At 37.7% G+C, this 12,318-nt stretch overlaps 1 protein-coding gene across 7 annotated transcripts in view; it reads left to right on the forward strand.

Moving 5' to 3' along the window:
• MAN2B2 (mannosidase alpha class 2B member 2) overlaps window positions 1-12,318 on the forward strand; it is a 53,807-nt gene that overhangs the window by 9,455 nt on the left and 32,034 nt on the right. For 6 of the 7 annotated variants that reach the window (XR_009818403.1, XR_009818402.1, XR_009818404.1 and 3 more), the window contains exons 5-10: window positions 1,134-1,249; window positions 2,767-2,944; window positions 6,024-6,222; window positions 9,007-9,197; window positions 10,007-10,193; window positions 11,107-11,240. Coding sequence is in view for 1 of the 7 variants with exons in the window: in XM_061992219.1 (XP_061848203.1) it covers window positions 1,134-1,249; window positions 2,767-2,944; window positions 6,024-6,222; window positions 9,007-9,197; window positions 10,007-10,193; window positions 11,107-11,240 (1,005 nt within the window). In the remaining 6 variants the exon portion in view is untranslated. Of the gene's footprint in view, window positions 1-64; window positions 185-1,133; window positions 1,250-2,766; window positions 2,945-6,023; window positions 6,223-9,006; window positions 9,198-10,006; window positions 10,194-11,106; window positions 11,241-12,318 lie in introns of those variants that run through there. The other variant, XR_009818407.1, reaches the window with a different exon arrangement.

The raw sequence follows: 12,318 nt of genomic DNA on the forward strand, positions 1-12,318 counted from the left end.
ATCTCTCTGGTCTTTGCAGGAAAATGTATTTCTTCTGTAAAAGTGACTTGCTGATTGCATGTGATAATGGTGAAATATTTTGAGTCTGAGTAATATGGTCAAGTAATGCCTGCATGACTTCTGTTCAAGGATAAAATCTAGTTTAACCTGAAGAAGACAGAGAATGCAAGCAGCTGAGCAGGGTGTAAGTTGACATTGAATTAGGAGGCCTTAGCATGGCCCATTGAACTGAAGGCTTTCAGCTTCTGAGAAAATATATGTTGGACTTTATATAATGTGTTTTAAAGTGTAGTGTGTATGTTTGGGCGTGGTGATTGTCATGCATGGAACATTTATTTTTACCTGTAAAAGTGATAATACTGGGTCAGTTAGGTTGGCAACTGATCATTTTTTTTCTGAATTCAGTTGTTTCATTTTCTGGCTTGTCTCACACACTGTCCTGTGCACAGTAAATCTTTTTCTTTTCAGATCACAATGTTATATTCTGATCTGTCATCAGTTTTGCACACTAAATTATGTGACAATAAGGTATATTCACTAGTATGAACTGAGCATTAGGCAATTTTTATGAGTCTTGGGTGAAATTCAAGCACCTCAGAAGATGACACAGAAATCCTGTTGAATTTGGTAAAGCCAGGATCTGCAACCTTTTGTTTGCAGTGAATTGAGATACTTCCTTTCTTCTAAGATAAGTTATGTGCTTTTGACAGTCTTTTCCCATCTAATGTTTTCTTCTGATGACAGTCTGGAGATTATAAAAACTGTTTCAGTAGATTCCCACTGACTACAGTGCAATCCAGACTACATCTGGATCTTTCCTAGCTTAGAGGTGTTCAACTTTCACTGAAACAAAGGAGATGTAATGCCTGTGACAGTCTAGGCTTACATCTGAATTTTAGCAGTATGCTACCTTCTCTCCATCAGTTAGAATAGAAAGAGGCAACAATATAGCCTCTTATATACACTATGTAACCTTGGTGGAGGTACTGTTGCATGTTTTTAAGTAAAAGCAGTTAAAGTATTACAAGTGGTGGAAAGGAAGATGGGGACTCCCAAGTCTTTTAAGTTGTTAGTGATTGTATTTCTGTATTTGGCATCAAGGGTAACAGTTTCTTGCTTTTTTTGTTTTCCAGAAGCTTCAGTTTGTATGGCAGGGGTCTCCTTCCTTATCTGAAAGACAGGAGATCTTCACCCATGTTATGGATCAGTACAGCTACTGTACCCCGTCAGAAATACCTTTTTCTAACAGGTCTGAAGATTTCCCAGATAAGCAGAAACATTGATCACTTCTAAGAGTTTATATTGTTGGAGTTTAAGCATTTTCTTTTACTGTTTTCTTTCAACAGTATTCTCTGTTTTCTCATGACCTGCAGTAGGTCAAGGAGATGTCTAGAATTTGTACATCTGAGTCAGATTTATTCAGCACCTCCAGCACTCCAACATAATACGTGAAGTTGGCTAGGTACCTAGAAGTTGAATGCTCAAAAGTATACTGACGGGTATTAAAAGTACCTCAAAATATTGTCAGACTTCAAAAATAATGTTTTGTAGCACCAGGGGTCTACTCTGCCCCGTTGAGGCCTCATCTGGAGTACTGTGTCCGGTTCTGGGCTCCTCAGCTCAAGAGGGACAGGGAAGTGCTGGAGAGAGTCCAGCGCAGGACCATCAGGATGATCGGGGGCTGAAACATCTTTCATATGAGGAAAGGGTGTGGGAACTGGGGCTGTTTAGTCTGGAGAAGAGGAGACTGAGGGGTGATCTTATTAACATTTATAAATATCTAAAGGCTGGGTGTCAGGAGGTTGGGACATTACTTTTTTCCATAGTAGATAGTAACAGGACAAGGGATAATGGGATGAAGCTGGAACACAAAAAGTTCCACTTAAATATAAGAAAAAACTATTTCACCGTTCAGGTGAGGGAGCCCCAGCACAGGCTGCCCAGAGGGGTTGTGGAGTCTCCTTCCTTGGAGGTCTTCAAGACCCACCTGGACGTGTTCCTATGTGACCTGATCTAGGTGAACCTGCTTCTGCAGGGGGGTTGGACTAGATGATCTCTGTCCCTTCCAACCCCCACCTTTCTATGATTCTATGAAACACAGGTACTGCTTTCATCTACGTATATATGTACCATGTCCGTCCTTATAAAAAAAAAAACATAGAATAAAAATGTGAAGCAAATGAATTGCTGTAACTAGAAAATATCCAAAGTAGGACCGGGTTTTTGTTTCTCTTCCTGGAAAGTTTGGATTTAAAAAATCCAGGAAGCTCAGTATGGACTCAACTATTGCTAATTGATTTTCTATGGGAGATTTTCAGCATTCTGTTGGGCTGGGATTGTGTATATTATCAGCACATAAACTAAAGCAACTAAAATTTTCCATTTACTTTGTGAAAATCGTCTGAGAGCCTTTGAAAACTTTATTTTGCTCACTGGCTTAATCCAGTAAAAAACTCCTTGTAAACGAAGTCTAGTGGGGGGAACGTTCTCCTTGTTACAAAGCTTGCTGTTTTCTCCTGTCATTTCTTTATGCCAGCAAGCAGCAGGGACTTGGAAGGCTGCACAATGCAAAAGAAAACTGGGCAACCTTTGCTCTTCATCCATCTCCAAATAAACACTGAAACCAAAATACTGGCAGTGAATGTAAACCAAATTTCTTTGCTTCTTATTCTGTGTCTATCTGCATTGTATCCCATCACCTTTTGATGTGGTTTTCCCAGTTAAATAAATCATGTTTATAGCCTTTTGCTTTCTCCTTTTACATAGATCAGGATTTTACTGGAATGGAATTGCAACTTTCCCAGATCCACCAAAAGATGGTGTTTATCCAAACATGAGTCTCCCTGTTACAGATACCAACATCCATCTGTACGCACAGACTATGGTGGTAAACATTAAGGAGAGAGCAGCCTGGTTCCGAACAAGTGATGTTTTGTGGCCATGGGTAAGTGCATGTTTCAGCATTTGCTTTAGAGGTAGCAAGTTCACCTACAGTATGAGCAATAGGTACATGGTGATTTGCTACAGTAGGGATTGTAAAAGTGCAGGTACAAGTCATGTGTTAGTAATTTGTTTTTCTATTAAGTGGGATCCAAATGTTTAGAATTGATTTTTAAAACGTAGGACTTCCTTGTACAGGCTGCCAGCTGTCTACCAAGTCTTCCACCCTAGTTAATAGCGAAAGAAATGTGACAAAATTATAAAGGTAACCTCTTGTGAAAATATATATTGCTTCCTTTTTTCTCTCCTTGTTTTGTCTATTTAAATGATCTTTTTACATAACAGCTTGGCACAACATAACTCTATGTTAAACACAAAATGATAGCTGTATAAGTGAATGTGTTATGCATTAGGTGGACAAGGTCCCACAAGCATAACCCAGCTTGGTCATTGAAACACTGTTTTCAGCGGTATGTCATGTTAATTACATCCTACACATACACATAGCACTGATATGCTCTCACTATTTTTAAGTCCTTAAAAGAGAATAACTTTGCCTAAACTGATTGCACAGTCTGTTTTTGAATTGTGATGGATGCTGCAGGCCTCATAATTACAATATTAAAAGATGACAAGTGTTCTTAAGATGGTTGTTTCACCACTATGCGTGTTCTTTCACAGAGAACAAATGTTTTTCAACCGATGCAGCTTTGAGTCACTGATTTGTTTTTCTCTTGTGTTTGTGACACTGTTGCTTATATTGAGTTTTTTTGTTGTTGTTTTTTGCTAGAGGTTGAGGGGAGAAGTGGGCTGTAGTATTCTGGAGTAGTGCATTAGTGAAAGTTATGCTAGAATGGAGAGGAGGGTGTTTTGAATAGTACAAATAAATTTCAGACATTTAGATCAAAACCTGCAGTTTTGCAGTAAGGTAAGAAAATTTCAATCCCTGACTTCCTGATTTGTGTTTTTGTGATAATGATCTTTAAACAAAGTAGTAGAAGTGTATTATTCATAATGCTATATAAAGAATTAGAGGGAAACAGATAAACAAATACCTTTATAGCTACCCTTAGCTATTTTTTCATGATCACAAATAGTTTGGAGTACTTTTTTGAGCCTTTCTCCTCTTCCCGTTTAAGGTCATACCTCCTGCATAAACTGTTCACTCTTCTGTGTTGAATTGTATAGACAAACAAGTATTTGCTCATGATGTGAAGTACTTAGTTGTGTAGGAGGAGACAATGGGTTGTGGGGCAGCATAAAAGTTGAAACCTGCCTCTCCAAATGTCATAGCAGCAGTTGTAGGAGGGGATATGGAATTATCTTAAAGGCAGGAACTGATCCTTGAGATGTTTTTTGGCCTGTATGGTTGAACTAACTGTACAGTAACACGTAGTGTTCTTGTACAAAGTTTTGTTGAGATAGTGAGTAGATGTGATGACTAACTACAGCACATTCTCCTGGATGTCCTGGAGCTACAGTGTTCCTCGGCTACTATATTCTGGGTCAGCATAAGCAGAGTCTGTGGTGCAAAGTGTCTACTTTTCACAAGGAAGTCCTCTTGAATTGTAAGTTGAAAATCGTGTTCTAAAAATATCAAGTAGTTTTGACTGATTAAACATAGCACTTCTCCACAAATTTAGCTGGAGTCAGCGTTAGGAAGTCTGGTTTGCACTGACTGCTGTAGTTTCCAGTATGTGGTTTGATATGTATTAGTAGCTCATTCCAGTTAGATGTTGTTTTTCAGTTTCTACTGTATGCATACATGTATCTCCATGTATCTTAGAACAACTTTTCTGTTTTGGAGGTAGAATTTCCACTTTCCTGATCAGTGACTCTGTTAGGTCTGAAGGATAGGCATGTGCACCAGGATTTATAAAGGATGTGACACCTGGTAAACAGGGAAGGGATATGAAGGTGGTATTTGTATCTAGGAAAGAGATATTAATGTCCTCTGAATTCATTTGAACTATGTGACCTGATCTAGGTGAACCTGCTTCTGCAGGGGAGCTGGACTAGATGGTCTCTAAAGGTCCCTTCCAACCCCTACCATTCTGTGATTCTGTGAACTCATCAGGTTCAACTCATTCATGAGTTCAATTCATCAGGTTAAACTCCTTGAGATCATCAGTTAATGTCTGGGGTGGAAGATGAGACTGAAAAGAAAATAGTCTCCTTGGCCATTTTTTCATACACCTGCTAAGCTTTGAAGGTAAATTGCTAAGAGCATCTTTGTTTTGAAAATGACATCAGAACTGACTTCTTTGTGGTTTCCAGTCTCAAGCACAGAGACATGAAGATGAGGATGCACTAAGCTGGTGTCAGGGTTGAAAGGCTTCAGTTAGACCTTTTTATGGGGAGAAGGTTTCTTAGCATGTCATTGTGCTTGAGATCAATGCCTATACTGTAATACTGATACTGTAAGAATACATGTGGAACCATGACTGACTGACGTGCATTTTCCTGTTCAGCTATTATAGCTGAACAAAGACATGATGAGTTATGTCTTCTAATGTTTGTATATGTAGATAGTCCATATTGAGAACACTTTCAATGGAAGGCACAAGTTGTGCAAGCATACTCAAAAAAAGAAGACTCTTTCATACACAATGTATCACCTCTCTTAACTGTTTGGATGAGCATTGAGAGTACCGTAGTCTACTGTTGTACTGGAGTGTCAGCAACACATTTGTAATACAAGGATCTCTGTCCAGATTGTTTCGTTTCACATCATGTCATCAGCACTTCGTAAAGCTGTAAGCATTCTTAAGAGCTGAAAATAAGAACTTCCTTATTTTCTGCTAAATGGGAGAAATGCAATGTGAAAAGGTACAAGGTCATCTTTGCTGGCATGTATGCATGCATTTTTGAGTTTCTAACCACAAGATTTCATGCTCTTGCACAATATGGTATGTCAACACACTTCTCCTTGTCTGTAATGCTGACTGGTTATCAGCTGATCTGTGTAATGAATAGCTTTCACATGGGCAGTCAAGATAAAAAGAAATACCACTTTGACATTGATTGCTGTTCTAAATTACATGATCCAAAGTCATTTGGCTGTTCTGTTTTTGGAATTTCAGGGCTGTGACAAGCAGTTCTTTAATGCATCTATTCAGTACTCCAATATGGACCTGTTGTTGGATTATATTAACAAGCATTCTGATGAATTTGGGGTGACTGTCCAGTATGCCACCGTTGGTGATTATTTCCAAGCAGTTTATAGCAGGAATCTTACATGGGAAATTCGAGACTCTCAAGACTTTCTTCCATACTCAACAGGTAATTAAGGTCACAACTGCATAATAAAGTCTCAACTGTACATATTTAAAATTTTAATAAAGGAAATAGAGAAAATGAGAAATAGAGTAAGAGGAGAACCACTGTCTCCTTATGGCATTAGCATTTATTGGCACTGCCAGGTTTCATCAAATAGACAAGCTGATCCCAACTTAGTGGTATAAGAAAGATGATAGAGCAGTGGATGGAACATTTCTTTGGAACCATTGAAAGCAATGAGTGGAGGAAAAGACCCTGAAAGAAAAAGTATACAAATACCTTCACATGGAATCTGATGAGTCTCTTGTTTTACAGACTATGATTAACAATAGAGTGCAAAGAAAAGCTCAGTACAAGGTATATGCCCGTGTGTAATGTCATCCTAATTTTTCTAAGGACCCAAAGAAATGTACAGATACTGCATTAACTGGGTTCTGTTACAGTGAAAACAGTGAACAATGAGGTAAACCTGTAGGCTTAGATCACCTGGTTGAAATTCAGTGAGATACTTCAGTGGATGGATGAAGGAAAAGATTACAAAGTACATAACACACTGCAAATTGGTTAGCAGCCAGCAAAGGTGCTTCACAGAGGTGTGCCAGCACAACTAATAAAAGAAATCTCTCATGACTTTGGAGGGATCCTGTCTGAACTGTCTGAAGCTGAGGTCCTAAGGTTTTACTGTCTACTCTCTACATGATTCCAGAAAAATTAGGTATAATCTGGTCATGTGGACTGAACTCCAGCTATTACTTGTTACATACCATCATGAATCAGGTGTGTGAGTTCCAAATTCAATCTTTTATATAAGCAAAGCATATGAGGTAAGGATAACTGGTGGATGCACTTCAAAAACATGTTGCTGGTCCAAATAAAATACTAATGTTAGATGAACAGCTAAAGTCTTTTGTAGCTCTAGGAGAAAGTCTTTTCTTTTTCATTAAAGAAAACAATTTTAAATTCAGAGGGGGAAGTTATAACCAAAGTCTCAAAAAGTAAAAATACTACCTGTATTTCTGAAATGTCATAGTATTATATGACACAAGTTCATTGCAGCTGCTTGTTGCTTGTATTCTTTTTGCTTGCTGCACTAACTCAACTTTTCAAACAGAAGTGAAAATTACGGGGAAGGTTTGAAAGAAGGCATGCCATACTCAAGGTCTCTTTAATCCCTTTCCACAGTAAATCTACCCTCTGAGGCCTTGTATTGAAGTATGCAGAGAGAAGACACAGTTTCTAAACTTACTAATATGTTTCATTATCTGGATTATCATTAAATTGCCATTGGTATTACTAAGTAGCCTCATCACTTTTTTGGCACTGTGGACGTATATCTCAGACTATTACAAGCCAAATTTAGCTTTATAGATCCAGTATTCTGTGACATGTCTGTTAAACCTTTTAAATTAATAAAAATAACCATTGCTTCCTGTGAATCATTACATAGACTGAACCCTTACTCACTCACCTGCCTCTAGGGATCATGTTGTATCTAACAACTTGCTGATAAATGCATCACTAGTTTTAAGTGCTAATATTCTATTACATCTGGGCTCTTACCTGATTCTTTTGGCGTAATTTACAGGCAGTAGTCAATTGCCATTAGCTTGCATAATAGCAGCACCTTCAATGTTCCAGGTGGGTGCCCACACGTAGATGCAATTTCTCAAACAGCTTACCATGCCTTGCAATTGCAGTATAGATTAGAGTGCACTCTCTCCCACATATTATTTTGCTACTTGATGATTAATCCTCTCTCATTCTCTCTATGCCATTTTATTATGACTCACTTACTGGGCTCAGTGTCACTTCTGACATATGCCGTGGAAACTCAAGTTTTAAGTCCCACTTAAGTGTTTCCTTTTTCTAATCTACATTCATTTTACTGTGTGTGACTCTTCTGCTTGTAACCTTGAAATATGAAATGAAATTTATTCTGATTTAACCTGTAGAAGTTTTCAGGCCAAAAATATTTTTTTCCTGGAGCATTTGAACAAAATATCATGTTTTCTAATTGTTGTCTTTCCTCCTAGGCTGATAGCAGACTGTTATGGCTACATATGCATACTTCATAAAGCACTTTCTGCAATTGCTTCCTGGAAAAACTGTTTATCAATATTAAAAAAAAAAAACCAACACCAAAAAACTCCCCCCACAACAACAACAACAAATCACTAAGTAAAGACTCGGAGGTTTTAAAAACAAATATTTAGTTTCCTAGTTGATGGGGTACTGGGACATGTTTGCAGAAATTAACTGTTGAAATACTTTCCACTGACCACTTGAGGGCATCTTTTGATGTTGTTTAAAGTGCTGCAGTAGTTTGGAGTCCTGCTCCCACATCACTGTTTTTACTCCATTTTGAGGAAATTAAATTTAAGATAAATCCTTTTTAGAAAAGAGAGGAATAGAGAAAGCTTGTATCAAGCAATATGCGAGGTTTATAATCCATGTTCTTTAGTCATGAAAAATAAAATAAGCTTCAGTGAAACTTCTGAAGTTATTCTGTGCAGACCCACAAAGATAATTCTCCAAATGCAGGTTAGCTTAGTCAATAACAGCTTTGTAACAACACTCGTGTTACTAGACCTGTAGGAAAGGTTGGTAGTTTCCCAAAGTGCATATTTCTGGCTGTGTTTGTAGGGTTTTTGACTATTCCATTTGATGACTGATGTGTAAATGCAAGCTTCATATAAGAAGCTATAGACTAGTAGTCTAATAAATAACAAAGAAATGATAAGTGAAATGGTATTTTGACTTGTATTGGATCTGTTCAACTCTTAACAGAGCCATTTCAAGCATGGACTGGGTTTTATACCTCTCGGAGCACATTAAAAGGAATCGCAAGGAGAGCAAGTTCACTGCTTTGTGCTGGGGAGTCCTTTTTCACACAGTATGTCCAGAAACATCCAGCAAGTTCTATTTGTAAACATAGAGCCTTAAAGCAACTTCAGAGCCTTAGATGGGCAGTTTCAGAGGTAAAGATTGATTTATTTTTTAATTTGAATGAAAATGCTTACTTCCCAAAGGCAAAGCTTTGCTTAAGCTTTTCAGCTGGAGTGTCTCAAGGTTGCTTTCATATTTTTAGAAATAACTTTCCCCTTTAGCAAGTCATAAGTAAAAGAAAGCAATTTTTCAAAAAGCTGTCTAAAACCTGACTTCAGCCCTTTAGCTATGCATGCAAGATATGGTTACTGGCAAATGTTTTCTTCAGCTGGTAAAAGAGTATGTGGTGTTAAACTTTACACATGAAATTCATGTTCTTAATTTCAGTTTTATTATTTATTAAAGAATTTTTTAAAATAAAAGAAACAATAAAAGCTGAACTAACTGAAAACTACTGATAATCTCTACCTTCTGCAAGTTAGAAGAGGAAAGATGTTTTTTCTTCAAAACTCAGCAGCTGAGCATTTACAGACCTCAGTGCTTTTGCTGATAATAAATGCTTTGTTACCTACATTATTGACCAAATCTTAGTAGGAAATGGAAAACCTGTCTTACAGTATTTCTGCTGCGTTCTTGGGTTTGGTTACTTGGGGTTTTTTTTCTCTAGTATATGTAACTTTAGTAATTTCTAAATATTAAAAGAGGAAAATTGATGTGCATCTTGTCCTTTACCATTTCATTCTATTTATAGTAATTTGAAATAGGCAAAATGTGAATCTGTCAATGTAGCTTTAGTACCCTATTATTTTAAGTTATGTCTCAAAGTTAGTGACTCAGGAATACAAACCTGAAGCTATCACCTTGTTGCATTGTGACCTTTCAAACTACTCTTAAATGTAAGGTCCAGCACCACGACGGTATAACAGGCACAGAGTCTCCCAAGGTGAAAGACATGTACATGAATAACTTGATGTATGGGATATTCAATGTAAAGAAGCTAATGGCTTCCATAATCTTTGACATGAACAACGCAAAGAAGAATGGAGAAGTCTATTCTTCTGTTTACAATAAAGACTCAGGAATACCAGGTACATTTTAACACAGCTTTTCCAATTTTCAGGCTAGCATAAGAAAGCTATCATGTTTTCCTCCAAAACAGTGAATGTGCTATGTGACACCTAAGTTCTGTGAACCGTGGCTGGAAAATCCCATTTGCCTTATGAGACCTGCTAGACCTCAGGCAAACTGAGATGACTTTGAGCTCTCAGATCTTAAGCATCTGAAACCAGAACCTTTAAACTGATGTTAGGCAGAACGCTGCCACAGTGCCTGTATTAGACATGGTTTCCAGAATCAGACCTCAACTATGTAACGGAGGGGAGGAAGAGGTATTGAGGGGAGTAATTACTAAACTAACCTTATCATGCAACATAAGATGGTGCAGTAAGGAGCATGCTCACAGTTAAGAAATGTTCTTGCTTTGGTGTACTGCCAGCATATGTAAAAAATGTAAAGGAATTTTTAAGGGATCTATTGTAAAGACTGTAACATTCCCTTTTGTCTTTGCTTGGAAACCTTTTAAACTGTCAAATGTAAGTAGTGCTGTGGGCTGTGCAACAGACTGATTTTGATTTTTACAGGGTTGTTTTTATATTAGGCTTCTCATTTGATCTTCTGTACAACTCTGATAAAGTTAATACTGCATGATGAGTTGTGGTAAGCTGCTTATTTTCACTAAATGCATTTGCATTCAACTCAGGTGTCATTTTTCTGAATACACAGTCTCTTTTGGGGGTAAAGAATAGAAGAATAAAGCAGAATAGTCTTTTATGAAGTACTGTAAAATATTTTCCTTTTTCAATCATGAAGCTTTACTGCAGGGCTTTATGTTAACTTTCCGTAAGATATTTGTACCTAGACAGATCTCTCACATACTTTTTAATGTCACATTTTAAAAATATATAGCTTTAGTGACTGATAGCTTTGTTTGTGTGCATAAAGGTGCTTCAGATGTTGACCAATATGTTGTTGTCTATAATCCACTGGCATGGAACGTCACCACCTTTGTCACTGTTTCTGTCAGCCACTTGGCAATGAGCGTATATGATGAATTGGGACATTCTGTACCAGCACAGGTACATCAACTTTGTTTCTTTCTATTGCTTTTCTTTTGCTTGACTATTTTTGCTGGCTTGGTCCTACCTCCTATTGAAGTGTAGTAATATTTAATATTACAGTGAAAACAAGTATTACTTCAAACTGGAATTGTCCTAGTTCTTCATGTGTTTGTTGGTTTGGGTTTTTTTTTCACTTACCTGTTCTCTCAACCAGATTTTTTTTTCCTTAATATTCAAAAGGCCTTCATGCCCTTCTAGTGTGTTTGGTTTGTCCTTTGCACACCTGCTGTGTGTGACCTGGCACATCTTATCTTGATTTTTTATTTTTTTTTTAATAAAAAACAGTGTTTTGAATAAAACTTTTTTGATTGAAGCCCTGCCCTACAGTTGACAGTCCTGTTTGTACAATTGACAGATTGCTTTAGGGAGGAGGAAATGTCTTATTTATAAACCCAAAAGAAACTGGGGACAGTCAGCTGCCATATGACACATAATTCTGTCACAGCCAAGCTGCAAGACAAGGCCAGCTGTTTCCTGGGAGAGAATAAAGTGTCCTCAAGTAAAAGCTAGCACTAGCCTTTCTCAGGAGCATCTGTTGTAGAGAGCGCATCATCATCCATGGCTTGATAAACCTGTAGGAATACCTTCTTCATGTAAGGCCTGAAGAGGGATGACACAATTCCAGATGCTCCCTTCTGCCCCCAAGATGCCAGATACCTCAGCAAGTTCTGCCACTTGCAGAGTTTCTATTGTATGTGGCTTATGATTATCACCCTGCATCAAGGCACATTCTAGTCAGGTAGTGATACACAACAAGCTGTCTCCTGTTCCTGTATATATGTGAGATAATGGCTTAAGATCATGCTGCCTTTATCTGTAAGCCATCAGTCTCCTGAGTTAGCACATGGTTCTGCTTACCTGTCAGCCACCTGCCTCATAGAAGTCCCGCTGTCTGGATTGCTTTAGCTTTGTAAGATAAAAAGACGAGCTGATCTGATTTAAAACATGGATTTAGAATGCCCTGAAGTCAAGCTGTCATTCTTTATTTTAAAAGACTCTCTTTTGCTGGAAGTTACCTGTATATGCATGTAGATAG

This window comes from Colius striatus, chromosome 3 (genome assembly GCF_028858725.1).
Source record: "Colius striatus isolate bColStr4 chromosome 3, bColStr4.1.hap1, whole genome shotgun sequence".
Lineage (NCBI taxonomy): Eukaryota > Metazoa > Chordata > Aves > Coliiformes > Coliidae > Colius > Colius striatus.